We start from the raw sequence: 14,860 nt of genomic DNA, 5'->3' as shown, positions 1-14,860 counted from the left end.
GTGCAGAGCGTTGGGTCGGGTTGGGTGGGGCGTTCAGCTTACTGATGTTTCCAGCTTACTGATAGAACACGTTAGGTGACTGTAATTACCTAAGCCTGTTGCCTAGTCACCGACGCAACGAATCTCGTACGAATGCCCGGGACTTACCGTACGCGTGTCACCATGCTATTCGATCGCCCGAGAATTCCGATTTCAACCCTGCGCTCAATGCAAGACTTTTGTCTGGACGCGTACGTACCGGACCGCGAGGTCCCAAGGTTGGACTGGAACAAACGTGTGCGAGTCTTACCCCTTCAATTGAAGAGTATCAGGTATTTGTTTTTTTGCGGTGAGTCTGCGTGTCCGAGGACTCTGTTTTATATGTAACATGGGCGAGCGAAGATAAAAAAGCTTTGAAACTCTGCAAGTGGAGAAGCCGGCAAATTTGTGCCCTCTCGAACATGACATAGGAAAACAAGTCTCTGTCTCTGTGTGTGTCTCTCTCCTTCAGGGGGGTTTAAGCACGGCTGCAATAACGCGGTCTTTCCTTTCTTTTTGTCAACCCCCCGTTCTCTCAACAAATGACAAACGCCATATATGCAAAAAAAAAGGAACAAGATAGAGAACAACGTTTTGTGTCCTGGTATCGATCAAAGTCGAAAAGGAAAAAAGAAAGCGCAAAGACCAGACTGTCGAAACCTCAAAAGTGAGGACGAGGCAAGGGAGACAGACACTGGGTCAACCCTACGGTACACGCAAAAATAATAGGAATGTGCTAGAGCAGCAAGGTAGCCATGGATATAACGCCGTCGAAATGCAAATCTTCATCCTAAATCCACCCACCCTAACCCACCGGTCGTGAATCATAGATCGTCGTCGAGATCGATCGCGTCTGGGTTCGCCGTTGGCTCTTCGGCAGGCTTGATGTTGCCGCCCTGCGGGCCTGTGCTAGCAGCGACAAAGCCAGCGGGTGCACGAGCTTGGCGTTCAAGGGCAGCCATTGCGTCTTCGTCGGCAGGGTCTGCGGTCCCGTCTTCGTTGGCGGCCGCACCGTTTTGCTGGCCGCGGGCAACAGCTTGGGAGGCGATGAAGTTGACATCGGTACTATATATATGTTAGCAATGCATCTCAGCATTCTAAGGAGAAGTAGTACGTACTTGTACTGAGCCTGGACACTCCGCTTAATGCGCAGCATCTCCTTGTAGGTGTCTTCGTTTCCGTGTTGGACTTCGAAAGACTCCCACTTCTTCCAGAACTCGGGGTTTGTCCTCGGATCGCAGAACTGACTGGCATGGCCGTAGATGGCTCGCGCTCGGTCAATTTCTCCCAGACGTCGTTCCATCTCAGCAAACTTGAGACACATTTCCTTGGCTTCTGCGTCGGGCAGAGCGGCAATGGCACGCTCGTAAATTGGTCGTGTAGAAGTAAGACCAAAGTTGGATGCCGACTTGGTGATGTAGAAATTAAACATTTCCATCCTATCTTCATCTGCTACGGCGCGTGTAGCACGTTCATAGATGCGCATGGCATGTCTGGCCAGACCACGGTCTTCCTCGAGGGCACCGTACATGAGATATAGTACCTTGGCAAACTTTGGCGGGCAGTCCTCGACAGCCTGTTCAAACAGGTCTCGTAGTCGTTCCATACCAATCTTTCGATCCACGGCTTTGGTCAAGTAAAGATTCCAAATCTCGAAAGCGACAGGATAGCTGAAAAGATCCAACCCACGCTCATATACCTTGAAGCAGTCTTCAAAGTACTTGTTCTCTTCCAACAAGTTGGCGTAGTTGACAATCGTCTGCGGTGTAGCAATTCGAAGCTCGAAAATCCTTTCATATATCTTTCTTGTCTCTTCCAAAGTGCTAACACTCTCGACAAGATCAACATAAAAGCTCCACAGTTTCCAGCTCTTGTGTACACGCTGTTGTGGGGAAAGAGATTCGTCAAAGTAGTCGACATTGGATCGTTTTGGTGCCTGCGTAGCCTTGGCCATGATGTCGACGGCCTTGTCGAAATTTTCGTTGCGGAGCTCCATCTCTGCCCATTCGCACCACATCTCAGCCAGCTCGGAAACGGACTTGAAGGGCACCTTAACGGCCTTCTCCATAATAACGCGCGCATTCTGAAGATCCCCACCGGCTTCGTAAATCTTGGCGTAGTTGGTCCAAAGTTCGTGGAACTTGCCAACTGCCTTCTTGGGGTTGATCGCGGCAATGGCATCGGTGTATGTCTGTACCACCTCTTTCTTGTTGTCGCCCCAGAGCGCAACGCGCTTCTCCCATTCAATAACGTTGTGCGGGTTCTGTCGCAACATAACATCGTTGAGTAGGAATGGTCTTCTTTGCATCAGTGACTCGAAGCGAACCATTCTGATGTCGAGGTCGGCGTCGGCGGCCTCGTCGATTTTGCCCTTCTCGGACCGGACAGCGGCCTCGTTCAGTTTGATACCAATCATGGTTTCCTCGGCTTCCACGTATGTGTCGAAAACGACTGAAAAATCGCGCACAGTCATGACTGTAGTGACACCCTCTTCGAAGACGTCCCGCGCTTTTTCGTATTCGCCCTTGTGCATCCAATAACGTGCCAGACCGACCCACAGGATGCCTCGCTGATCGGGAAACTTGGTGATGCCGCTCTGGATGATCTTCTCGACGTCGATACCGCTGTCGTCGCTGGTATCGATTTCTTTAGCATGGTCGATGATAAGATCAATCATCTCAGTCCAGAACTGGAAAGGCCCCTTTGCTTCTTTGCTTTTGAAGCGAGGATTGTTGAGAATCTCCATGTACTTTTTGACAGCCTCAGTGTACTTGCGCATGTCCTTGAGGAGCTCAATGAAATCCTCAGCATCTTCGGGGTGAATTTGCATGTACCGGCGCCAGATCTTGACAGCCGTCTCGCCGGATGCAGACGTCGCGAAGGGTCGGTACAAGGCCCAAATGCGGTTGTGCTGGGTCAGGGGGAGGGCGCGCAATGCTCGGTCGAAGGTACGGCGGGTAGTGGTGACGAGCGGCTGCTGCATGAGGAAATTGAGGTACATTTCCCAGATTCGCGGCATCTTGTTAAGCAGGACAAGGGCACGCTCGAAAAGGGCGTTGACCTTGACATAGTGGGGCGCGAACTTGGCTGGGTTCTTGTTGGCAAGGTGCTTTGTCCGCAACTCGAGGTACAGCTTCCACAGCTTGTAGGAGCGCGGGAGCGTGGTGACTGCGCGCTCGAGCACAAAGGCCTGCTCCAGGATGCTCCCACGTGACTTTTTGAAGCTGTAGTAGTCGAGCCATGGCTTGACGCTGCCGGCATTGCGCTGGATGTCCTGTTCGTACGCGACGTCCTGGTCGGTGATGAGGAAAAGGTCGGTCGAGGGCTCCATCTTGCGCTTGGTGGGCCGCGAGAGGCTCGCGGTCACAGTCCTGAGGAGTTCGCCGGGCATGGTTGCGCCAGTGCCAGGGCGTGTAGAGGCCCACGATGGGCAGGAAGTTGAAGGGGTTCGGGACACGACGGGCTGATGAAGCGTGTCGCCGGGTTAAAGTTCTGAGGGCAAGAGCGATGGAGTCCGAGCGGTCAGCGTTTGGCAGCGGCCAATCAGGGCGCGCAGCTGCATGGCCCACTCTGGTAGAGTTGGCAGGCGCGGGTGCACGGACTGGTCTGAAGTAGCTTCCCGGCATAGCTGCGTCACGCTCCGTCCCATTCACTGTACGCCGACTGCGCCTGCCTGAGTGGCCCCGAGACATCCCACCACACCGTCTCTATTTGCGTCGCTTCGTCAGCAGCACTTCTACAGCCCCTCCAGCTCCAGCTCCAGCCCCATCCTACACTACCGCGCCGAGCTGCAGCCATGTCAGGCAGTGGGGTATGTCGTCCACTATCGCAACCAGCTAATAGCTACCCACGCTAACTCGGCCCTCAGGCGAGAGAGGCCGTCTTCGCGACCCGGCAGTCGCTGGGTATGATGAAAAGCAAGCTCAAGGGTGCCCAGACTGGCCACGATCTGCTGAAGCGAAAGAGCGAAGCCCTGACAAAGTGCGCCTCATCCTCTGCCCTATATATGTTTCCGAAGCTTTGCTGACCATTGCTAGACGTTTCCGAGGTACGACGACGCCTATCGCTTGTCCGCACCACTGCCCCCCAATGTAGCTGAAACGCTTTTTTAGAAATCACTCGCCGCATCGATGAGGCCAAGCGCAAGATGGGCAGAGTTATGCAGGTCGCTGCCTTCTCCCTCGCCGAAGTCACATATGCAGTTGGCGGTGACATTGGCTACCAGATCCAAGAATCTGCAAAGCAAGCGCGCTTCCGCGTACGCACCAAGCAAGAGAATGTGTCTGGTGTTTTCCTCCCGCAATTCGAGAGCTTCACGGTTGAGCAGAACAACGACTTCGCCTTGACAGGATTGGGTAAGGGTGGTCAGCAAGTGCAGAGGTGCAGAGAGACATATGCTAGAGCCGTGGAAACGCTAGTAGAGCTGGCCAGTCTGCAGACAGCCTTTGTCATATTGGATGAGGTAATTAAGGTTGTCAACCGCCGTGTCAACGCCATGTGAGTGTCGCCCGCCTGGATGCCGAAATGTTTTCCCAAGCTGACGACTATCAGTGAGCACGTCATTATTCCCCGCACCGAAAACACCATCAAGTACATCAACTCCGAGCTGGATGAGCTGGACCGAGAAGAATTTTACCGCCTGAAAAAGGTCTCCAAGAAGAAGCAGAATGATGCTGCAGCCGAAGAAGCAGAAAGAGTCGCAAAGAAAAAAGAAGCACAGGAGGCGGAGACCCAGGCGCCCCAGCAGGCTGTCGAGACCAAGGACATGCTTGGCGACGAGGACAACGAGGACGTTATTTTCTAAGCACTCAGCCGTCGCTTGCCTTTGCGAGATTGGCCCCCTCCTCTGTTGCGTCCTCTGTTTCCTTCGACTCAGCTTGCAGTTGGCGGTATTCCTTCTTGAAAGTCTCAGCTTCTCGGTATGCAGCTACAGCCTTCCCATCCCAGGCGATCATGTCGACCCAGTTGTGCTCTTCTTTGTCTTTTCTAGAGGAGATATATAAGTATTGTATCATAATAGTGTCATGGCAAGTGTTCAGACAACAGGACATCTATTGTGTCGGCCCATATCGGGTGTTCATTGTTGAACGAGGTATCATAAAAGCATAAACTCAGAAGCAATAAATCCAACGCATTTAAATCCACATGCAATAACCTACTGCTGTCGCTGGTACGTGACCTTCATGGGCTTGCCCTCAGCACCAATCGGGGTATTCGCCGTTGCCTCTTTTGCCGTAATCGCAAACTGCTCGTTTTCAAACTCGGCAAAGGCAACGGCCCTGACTGATACCAGGCGCACTTCCTTGAAGCCCTCGAAGCGCTCGAATATGGTCGTAAGGTCATCCTCGTCGACGTCGCGAGGAATGTTCTGCAGAAAGAGTGTCTTGTTGGGTCGCACATATTCGTCGGGAACGGCGGCAGCTCCAGTTTTGGCAGCGCGAGGCTTCTCGGCGGCGACGGGGTTGGCTTGCGCTTTCGCGTCTTCTTCGGCACGCTTGAAATCTGTAGGAGTTTAGCATAGAACACTTGACGTGTCTAGAAGGTGCACATCATACCCTTGAGTGTCAGTCGCTTCCGCTTGTGGTCCTCGAACATGTCGGGCGCCTTCCGCTTGACCGTTTCGTCGCTGTGTGTTTTGGCCCGGTGCACTCGCATGACCTTTCCATACATTTCGAAGCCATTCATCTCCTCCACAGCCTCCAGCGCTGCCTTCTCGCTGTCGAACACAATGAACGCCTGACCCTTGCGCTTGAGACTGCTCTTAGCAATCACGTCGAGAATCGGGCCATAGTATTGGAACACGCGGGTTAAGGCTTGTTTCATGGTGTCAATCTTGACACGCTCCTCGAGGTTGTTGACCTATTCTTGTCAGCACTCAAGCCGTCGCAGGCGACGCGCACAGAGTCACCGGTACACGCGCGTCGTAGTCGTAAACTCACATAGATTCTACAATTCTGTATTAGCATCATAGGAACCTACCTTTTCGGCATGATTGCACTTACGTTTCGATGGGAACGGGATATTTGCTGGGATCTACGAGACTGCCACCCATTAGCACACCTTCCATCTTGTCCGCCATTTTGAGGCGACTGCGGCGAGAGAGAAGTTCGTGTTTGGTGTGATTGCTCCAAGCGAGAGGTGAAGCTATCCATACCCCAGTAGATTCGGCATGCATGCCAAGAACGCTAGTTACGGGGTCACGTGAGGGCTTTACCCTCGCAAAAAGGCCATGGGTCCGTGCCCCTATTACATTGACAAGCTGTTTGAGGAAGTGGCTTTGCGGCAATCAGCATCGGTATACTGTGTAAATAGATACTTCTACAATCCTGGGAGGAGGAATGTGTGTATTCTTATTATGCCAATACTCTTCATGCACCAGTCACCATGAATAACTCTGACTTTGTCGATGATTGGTCGCACAAAACACAGAATTTCGAATTCCATTTATCGGCTGATGCTACTTTTTTGATTACTGACAAAATCTCCAACCTTTCTTCGTTTTCGTCCGCTGGTTGTTACGATCTCGGATAGTTATTGGCTTGGCTCGGATATTGACGTCAGTATGTATGTTCGGAGATCCGGGCCTTGTGCGAAACTTTTATTGGAAGCATCCTGCAGCTACTACCGACAACTCGGATATCATCTAGAATTTACTACAGATTGTACTACTTCAACCTTTTGTATCTTCATATCTCATAACTAGACCTCGTATCAAACATGTTCAGCCTGATGGGCTTCAAAAGCTCCTCGGCACCGCCAGGGCTCAAATGGCGGTCGCACCCATTCTTTGTCGTCCTGACTGTCGGCACGGGAGCATTTGTGGATCTTTTTCTCTATGGACTTATCGTACCTGTTCTCCCATTCTTGCTGAAAGATCGTATCGATATGCCCGACTCACAGGTACAAAGTACGATATCGTATCTGCTTGCAGTCTACGCAGCTGCGTCTTGCGCAGCATCCCCAATAGCCGGAGTATTGGCTGATAAATTCTCCAACTCTCGACAAGTACCGTTCCTTTTAGGGCTCATAATGCTCCTTTTATCTACTGTCCTGCTCGCTCTGGGACGTAGTGTGGCCGTCCTTGCTATTGCGAGAATTCTGCAGGGTGCTTCTGGAGGCGTTGTCTGGACCATTGGTATCGCTATTGTCGTAGAGACGGTAGGGCAAGAGAACTTGGGAAAAACTATGGGCACGTTGTTCAGTTTCATTTCTGTGGCTGGGCTTTTTTCGCCCATTGCTGGTGGAGTACTCTACGCGAAAACTGGATATACGGGCGTTTTTGGAATTGGTCTTGGATTGATCGGAGTAGACTTCATCCTCCGAGTACTCATGGTAGAGACGAAAGTTGCGGCAAAGTACTCTAGTCCAAAGTCAGAAACAGTCCATGATCCGGATAGCACTCAAGAAAACACTGAGGAGACACCTCTCTTGCCCAACCGTACCGTCACTGATGATTGCTACCGTCTCTCCAAGCCAACAAATCGATTCACCCGCAACTTTCCCATCGTCATGCTCTTACGCAATCCTGCCCTGCTGGCCTCCATCTGGATTGCCTTCATGCAGGCTCTGCTACTAGGATCCTTCGACGCTACAATCCCTCTGGTAGCCTCCGAACAATTTGGCTTCAATAGTCTAAAAGCCGGGCTTCTCTTCCTGCCGCTAGGCGGTGCCGACTTCCTTCTTGGACCTGTTTTCGGATGGTGTGTTGATCGCTACGGTACGAAACCAATGGCTTTCCTTGGATTTACCTGGCTCATACCCACTCTTATATTACTTCGCCTTCCCACCGAGTCGAATCTTGTCGAAGAACTGGACAAGCCACACCTTATTGCGCTCTACGCTGGCCTGTTGGCAGCCAACGGGCTGGCGTTATCAAGTATCAATAGCCCTAGTATCGTTGAAGCAGGGAATGTCGTTGAGAAGTACTACAAAGCAAACGAAGACTTATTTGAACAGGCGCCATATGCGCAACTTTATGGTATCAACAGTATGGTCTGGAGCGGCGGGCTGACTGTAGGTCCGTTGATTGCTGGTCTACTGCGGGAAAAGATTGGATATGGGAATATGAATGCGGTGCTTGCTGGTCTCTGTGCATTCACTGCTATCATCTCTGCCTTTTTCATTGGTGGGAGAGAAGAATATGGTGATGACATTAGTGAAAACGACAGTTAGATACTAGCTCTCTACGTTCGAGCTATGCAATGACAATATTACAAGATACGATCTTCAACTCAACAAGCAGAGCAATCATACGAGAAGAATTATCCGTAGTTTACTTCTTCATGGGCCATGTCAACATTTTCCATGTTGAACAGCGAAACCACAATGGTTGTTAGCCGGAGTGGGATTCAATTCAGCACATGAAACTACTTCAATATCAGGTTCCTCCATAGCAATGATATTAAAATATGTGATACACTTGCTAGTATGCCTCCTCATCTGGAAGTATACTCGATATCGGTCTATGTATCAGCTGAGATTCTCCCAAAACCAGGTTCATATGTACAAGGTCTGGCATTTTGAACACGAGTTACCTATTGGATCGTAGGATCTATGTCTGCTGTTCAACCGAAGTTTCCGCGTCGACTACAACAGCAAGTTTTGCGACGAAATCCGCTCTGAGAACACAGTTGGTGAAGCTATGAGCAAGCAAGCTTAGTGGAATATGTAAGCAGGGATGTCGGGGAGCCTGTTGAGAAGCCGATGTCATTTGGGAAACGAAGCTTACTTACTTTGCCAGTTTCGGAAGTGGTGATGTGGTGACGTACGTAAGCGTTGGTTGATCAAAGAGGGAACTGCAGATGCTCATTTTATGTACCTACCAAGCCTGCATCTACCCGCGCAATTATCTGACCGACTAGCTTTACATTCCTTCTATGCATCCAGGTAATACTATCATGGTGATATTTTCCCAATTTCATTTGTGAGAGTTTGGAGGTGTTGTAACTAAGGCTGTTTAAAAAGCACGACTAGAGGTCATAGCATAATTTAGTTGGGCACTAGAGGGGTGGTTTGCGCTCACATTAGAAGAGAGTTATTTGTTGGACTCGACTCCACTTATTCAACCCTTACCTTGCAGAGTAAGCTATCAGTAGCGGTGCGATGATACCGAGACCCATGATACCATTCGTCCGAACACCCCAGCTGAGGCCTTTTCAGGGTGTTAAACTAGTAGTTCTTTATATAACCAATAGCAAAGAACATTATACATCGTAATCCAGCCAAATTCCAAGCATATCTGTAGATAGTCTAGTCTGATATGTTTGCATTCTCTCCGATCGCATTACAACTCCATACTTGGCAATCTTTGTGTCCTCCCATACATCTTCATCAAGTTCTCGCTGCTCAACAAATGGATAAGCAAAACAATATAACAGGCCCGGATGTGGAAATTAGAGCGTATTCGAAGTGAGTTTGGCAAGGAATATTCGATCGCGTTTTCTATAAGTCAGCATGAAACAATATGTGTGCGTTAGTATGGTGCGATAGTCACGATACAATTGAGTCTTTACCTGACAGTACACGTGAAGTTCAGTAAGATTGAACACAATTACCTTGGTCATATTAGAGACGGCGTATCGAATTCGTGATATTGGCCCCACGGCCAGTGAAAGCCGCGACATCTGACAACAACGGCTCGGAAGGCTAGAAACCCGTCTTTACTAAAGAAGCTCTCATTTGTTTCTTCGCAAGGCGAAGAATCGAAACTCTGATTGGATGGTATCAGATTGATTAAAACATCTGCAGATAACTATGCAAGTCTTATGCAACAACCCGCCTGTGGCAGCGCTGACACGTGGGGCGGCTGTGATCCCGTGAGATTCCGTGATAATCTCATGGACTAGGTGGCTGCTCGAGAAGTCAGGTAAAAACCGCATTACTCAGTCATGCCCGGAACTCCGGGAGCAGGCCAGCAGATGAGAAAGCTTATTTCAAACTTTGTTCTTTCCAGCAAGCGATGATTGCTATCGATGGTACCCATATCGTTGAGATGCAGTGCGAACGGTTCGACCTCTTTAGTGGCCTTAACAGAGGCCAATATATCGGTATTGCGAGCATTTGAGGCGCGTATTCTATCATAAGGTTTATACGAAACAGCACTAAAAGTAGTGGTTCGACGGCGTCTACATAAATAGCAGACTCTAGCCCGCATTGCTTTGGTGTGCCGCTACGAAAAGACCAGTGTTCTGACTGATCCAGTGAATTCTCCGGAATCGGCGCCGGTACCGAGATAGGTGTATTATAACTAACTTCATGCCCGAGCCAAGTCATGACTTGTTCGCCCAAGCCATTAACACGGCAGTCATACTATATAGTTCACTAGGGAAGTTCCTTTCGTACAACACCAAGTCAGAGTGCTAAACTTTGAGTAAGAGCCTGTTCACCTCCGTCTCCGTTCCTCCTCTGCTGAATATAACCTGGGCTCCTTTTAGAGAAAGGATCTGGAAAAAGCATCGTGTTTGAAAGAAAAAAAGATGTATGAACGCTAGGAGATGAAGCTCGGTTTGATCAGACTTCTTCTACTCCATAGAATAGGATCTCTCTAGTACTAATTCTCACAAAATTTCCTCCTCGTAACACGAAATGAAGGTCCATTTTCTAGCTATTCTAGCAGTGTAGCCTACGGCATGATTGAAATTTGGACATAAAATAGAGCTCAACTTAACAGCGCCTCCGTTATCTGTCTTAATCTAGATCGAGGCCAGCTAGCACCCTCTGTCAAAGCTTTGAGCCTCGAACAGACCCTGGGTACTAAAGCTGTCCCGCAGCTGTAGTGGGGCCTACGACTGAGGTCACGGTTCTGTTGTAAATCTGATATCCTTCCTATCCAGATAACCACATTCAATAACGAATGTAGGCAAGATCTAGCGCGGAAGAGTATTCCATTGAAGAAGAATTCAAGTATGTATAACCAGCCAATATTATGTACTTATTAAGTAGTTTTCGAATAGTGTACATTGAGACAAAAATCCAGCAACTGACGGTGATTTGGCTCTGTTCGGTTTTACTAAAGGCCCGTAAAAATTTTCCAAGGTCTCCTTGATCAATACCACATCACGCGTGTATAAGCATGGCATTAAGCATTGATCGTCTTGCAAGATACAATGGACTTGCCATCCCTGGTTCCAGGCGTGCACACTACGGGAGATGTGCTTTCGAATACGAGCTCTACGCTACCATTCTTTGAACCCGTGAACTGTATGTTGGCACTAGCGTTCACCGTATTCATTCCAATTCCTGCACCGATACGAATGGATCCAGGAGTCATGGTGAACCCGCTCCCCAGGCCAAAGTCGCTAGAGCCGGCTTGAAGTCCACCTAACACGCAGTGTCAATTCCCGTACAGAGTAGATTGCGTAATCTGACGACCTGCTTACCTCCGTAAGACGTGTCTGCCTTCCAGTTGATACCGCAGCCAACGCCGATATCACCAAACGGGGTGAGATTACCCGCCGCCGCCACATTTCCAGAGCCGACGGTGGATGTGGCATTCTTCTCCAAGCTTGTGATTTGCACGCCGCTAGATCCGGATTGCTGTTGTGGCGCCGCAAATGCTGTCATTTGCATAGCCACAAACGAAACGACGATTAATTTAAACATTGTTTTTTCTTTCGATGGATTGGTTTTTGATGGAAACGAGTGTGGGCAACAAAAATCACCTGTCGCAAATGCTGTGGTACAGTGAATGTAATATATGTAGAGGAGTGAGGGAAGATAAGGGGGTGAACGCTCAGATCAAAGCTTGTGGGGCAGCGACACTTCTATCACTGGGTGTCGAGCATATAACTGCTAGCTCAACATGACGGCCCAATTCATCCATGTCTGTTTCTTGGGAAATTACCGGTGCTTGGGGCGACATGATCGCACGAAAGTCGGGACGTTTCTTCGGTCCGAACTCAAAGTTTACTAGACAGCACTTAAATAACATGAGGATTTTGGTGTGACGACTGGGCAACAACTGGGTGCTCTACGTAGGAAGAACGAATATGACTGGAATGATCGGTTTTACTTTCAATATCTACGAAAAAGTATCCATAAAATACATGATTTCGAAGAACCTGAGATGCGAGGATACTACACACTAGACACCAGGATCGTCGGCCCAGCCTCGGTGGATTCTGGGGGGCGCCTGTATCCGGCGGACCCACACCCTGGCCTACCGCTACTAGCGTTAGGGTCGTTGAGGCACTGTCGGAACAAACCGATCGACAGGCAGGTGTACCTATCGGGTGGGTCAGAATGTGGAGGGCTAACTATGGCAATCTTTATTTACAATGATTGTGGTTGATATATATAACTGGTGGATCCTGAGCACATTATTCTCACCTCTCATCCCATTCATTTAAGATGTTTTCCCGCCTTGCGATTGGTTTACTATTGGCGACGGCGCATTCAGTCGTGGGCAAGGAGGAGCCGTGTGACAATGGTACCGCCATCGCGAATACTACCGGCGTGGTCACCCATGGCGATCGCTTTCACCCCGATTTCTATCTCACAATCACACGCGAAATCCAAAATGTAGCATGCGAGCAGCGCATGTCTGTGTTGGTGAATGGCACATCCCCTGGACCGACGCTACGACTACCAGCTGGGAAAACGAGCTGGGTGAGGGTCTGCAACCACGTGGATAACTACAACACGACTATGGTATGAGTGTTTTTCGCGAATCTTCAAAGCGTTGTCTAACACAGTTCAGCATTGGCATGGCCTTACTCAAAGTACAGCTCCATTTAGTGACGGATCTCCCGTCTCCCAGTGGGGAATTGCATCCGGCAAGTGTTTCGATTATGAGATACACCCTGGATTGGACGATGCAGGGTCATATTTCTACCACACACATATGCATATGGGAGCCATCTCTGCTAGTGGACCGCTCATCGTTGAGGATTTCGGATTACCCCCGATTCCGTACGACGAAGAGCGATTGGTCTTCTTCCAAGACTACTACAAGAAAAGTGATGAAGTAATGGAGCAAGGTCTTGTGGCAACTCCATTTGTCTGGGTTGGTGAAGTAGATGCGGTACTAATTAACGGAATTGGTGTGACAAGAAATGCAACGGTTGGCAAGGGAGACTGTCAGCTTCCAGTCATTGATGTAGAGCCTGGAAAAGTCTATCGCTTTAGATTTATAGGTGCAGGGGTCATATCTATGGTTTCGTTGGCCATCGAGGGCCATTCCGATTTCGAAGTCATTGCAGCAGATGGCCATTACACGAAACCACATCCGATCGGCTACATGCAGGTAGCAACTGGGCAGCGCTTCGACGCACTCTTTCGTGCAAAGACGGTAGCTGAGCTTGAGGCAGCAGGCAAGACTGATTACTACATCCAGTTTGAGACGAAAGACCGGCCTGCTGTCTACACTGGATTTGGCATTCTGCGCTACCCCAGCATCAAGGGAAATCAGATTACCACTCGGCCTATCACAAACCCTCTGGTTCTTACGAACGCCACATACGACTTCCTCGAGTATGCGTTGGAGCCTTTGGTCCCTAACAACTTCCCGAAGGCATCTGAGGTGACGCGACGCATCCACATCACCAATCAGCAAATCATGAAAGGCTCAATCGTTTGGCAAATGGACGGCCTCAACTGGACAGAAGATGCTCCGGAAAACAGCCCCCCGTACCTGGTAGACATTTATAGGCATGGGCCGATCGCCATGCCAAACTACACCGCGGCACTCGCAAACAACGACTGGGACCCATATACTCTTACTTGGCCAGCCAAGCTTGGAGAAGTCCTTGAGATCATCCTCGAAAACACAGGAAGTCTAGTCAACAACAACAGCGGGGTGGATCACCATCCTATGCATTTACACGGCAGGCACTACTTCGACGCCGGAACCGGAAAGGGCAAATACGATCCTGTTGCGCATGAGAAGATGCTGGAAAACTACAACCCTGTGCTACGTGATACTACAATGTTGCACCGGTACGCCCCTAAAGGTGTGGCTGGGCAGGTACATTCGTGGAGGGCCTGGAGAATACGTGTCGAGGCCCCAGGAGTTTGGTTGATGCATTGTCACATTATCCCGCACATGAAGATGGGTATGCAGAGCGCTTGGGTGTTTGGCGACTACAAGGATATTGCGACAATTCCTTTCAAGGGCGCCGAGGGGTATCTGAACTATGGCGGAAACGCATATGGCGACGACGACTCGCCACCAGTTGCGTATCATTACTTTGACAACAAGAAAGATGACGGCAGATAGTCACCAGCTGCGCACCACTACGATCATGACAAAGATGCTTGATCCTGTATTTTCGGAGTCTGTAATATGGAATCCATTTCCACTATTTGCCATTTACAGTTACATATGATTTAGTAGACCAGAGCCTTAGACGTTATAAATACTACTTTTGATCTTGACCAACACAAGCATTGAGGAAGTATGAGAGATGCAATGAGAATATGGATCTCGCAGACAAATTGTTCAAACACGACAATTTCCTTCATTACTATGCGAAGGAGATGACGGGAAACCCTCTTTCTCAAGGGCTCTGGAACCAAACACATCCGATGAGCCATTATCGCGAAAGCCAGGCCAAACCTTGTCCGCCGCGTCTTACGTTTGCATGCAGTAGCATAGTCGGCGATTAGGGCACAAGACCCCACCTCCTGATGGAGGCGGAACTGCATTGCCTAGCCGTACGCTAACGCACGCCTGCGCCTTGTGGAGCAAAAGGTAGTGTAGTGTACGGAGGTGCCTCACAAAAGTTCTGTCCCGCCAAGAATAATCTATCCGATGTACGGCCGCCTTAGCCGAGGCTTGTCTCTCCCCTCTATGTACTCGTTACCACCTTGTAGCTCAATTATCTTTTGAATATGCACAAGAATT

General features: G+C 49.6%; 6 protein-coding genes across 6 annotated transcripts; 3 read left to right on the top strand and 3 right to left on the bottom strand.

Annotated features, from left to right (window-relative positions):
- Window positions 1-842: 842 nt before the first annotated feature.
- On the bottom strand, window positions 843-3,409 carry COCCADRAFT_9926 (uncharacterized protein; the record flags this gene model as incomplete). Its single annotated transcript, XM_007720014.1, has 2 exons — window positions 843-1,083; window positions 1,137-3,409. 2 exons carry the CDS (start codon window positions 3,407-3,409, stop codon window positions 843-845), a joined length of 2,514 nt encoding a protein of 837 aa, XP_007718204.1.
- A 405-nt stretch (window positions 3,410-3,814) lies between these two features.
- Window positions 3,815-4,822, top strand: COCCADRAFT_31037 (uncharacterized protein; the record flags this gene model as incomplete). Its single annotated transcript, XM_007720013.1, has 5 exons — window positions 3,815-3,829; window positions 3,887-3,999; window positions 4,056-4,066; window positions 4,131-4,515; window positions 4,570-4,822. 5 exons carry the CDS (start codon window positions 3,815-3,817, stop codon window positions 4,820-4,822), a joined length of 777 nt encoding a protein of 258 aa, XP_007718203.1.
- A 351-nt stretch (window positions 4,823-5,173) lies between these two features.
- Window positions 5,174-6,097, bottom strand: COCCADRAFT_111544 (uncharacterized protein; the record flags this gene model as incomplete). The annotated part of the gene is made up of 4 exons (XM_007720012.1): window positions 5,174-5,520; window positions 5,574-5,877; window positions 5,958-5,964; window positions 6,021-6,097. 4 exons carry the CDS (start codon window positions 6,095-6,097, stop codon window positions 5,174-5,176), a joined length of 735 nt encoding a protein of 244 aa, XP_007718202.1.
- Window positions 6,098-6,735: 638 nt separating this feature from the next.
- COCCADRAFT_111551 (uncharacterized protein) lies at window positions 6,736-8,190 on the top strand (the record flags this gene model as incomplete). The annotated part of the gene is made up of 1 exon (XM_007720011.1): window positions 6,736-8,190. One exon carries the CDS (start codon window positions 6,736-6,738, stop codon window positions 8,188-8,190), a length of 1,455 nt encoding a protein of 484 aa, XP_007718201.1.
- Window positions 8,191-11,095: 2,905 nt separating this feature from the next.
- COCCADRAFT_41793 (uncharacterized protein) lies at window positions 11,096-11,619 on the bottom strand (the record flags this gene model as incomplete). Its single annotated transcript, XM_007720010.1, has 2 exons — window positions 11,096-11,337; window positions 11,397-11,619. 2 exons carry the CDS (start codon window positions 11,617-11,619, stop codon window positions 11,096-11,098), a joined length of 465 nt encoding a protein of 154 aa, XP_007718200.1.
- A 747-nt stretch (window positions 11,620-12,366) lies between these two features.
- Window positions 12,367-14,233, top strand: COCCADRAFT_31033 (multicopper oxidase; the record flags this gene model as incomplete). The annotated part of the gene is made up of 2 exons (XM_007720009.1): window positions 12,367-12,666; window positions 12,716-14,233. 2 exons carry the CDS (start codon window positions 12,367-12,369, stop codon window positions 14,231-14,233), a joined length of 1,818 nt encoding a protein of 605 aa, XP_007718199.1.
- Window positions 14,234-14,860: the final 627 nt, after the last annotated feature.

The sequence above is a fragment of the Bipolaris zeicola genome (genome assembly GCF_000523435.1).
Source record: "Bipolaris zeicola 26-R-13 unplaced genomic scaffold scaffold_382, whole genome shotgun sequence".
Classification (NCBI taxonomy): Eukaryota; Fungi; Ascomycota; class Dothideomycetes; order Pleosporales; family Pleosporaceae; genus Bipolaris; species Bipolaris zeicola.
The sequence above is the reverse complement of the archived record's forward strand: the minus strand, read 5'-3'. Positions and strand labels throughout refer to the sequence as shown.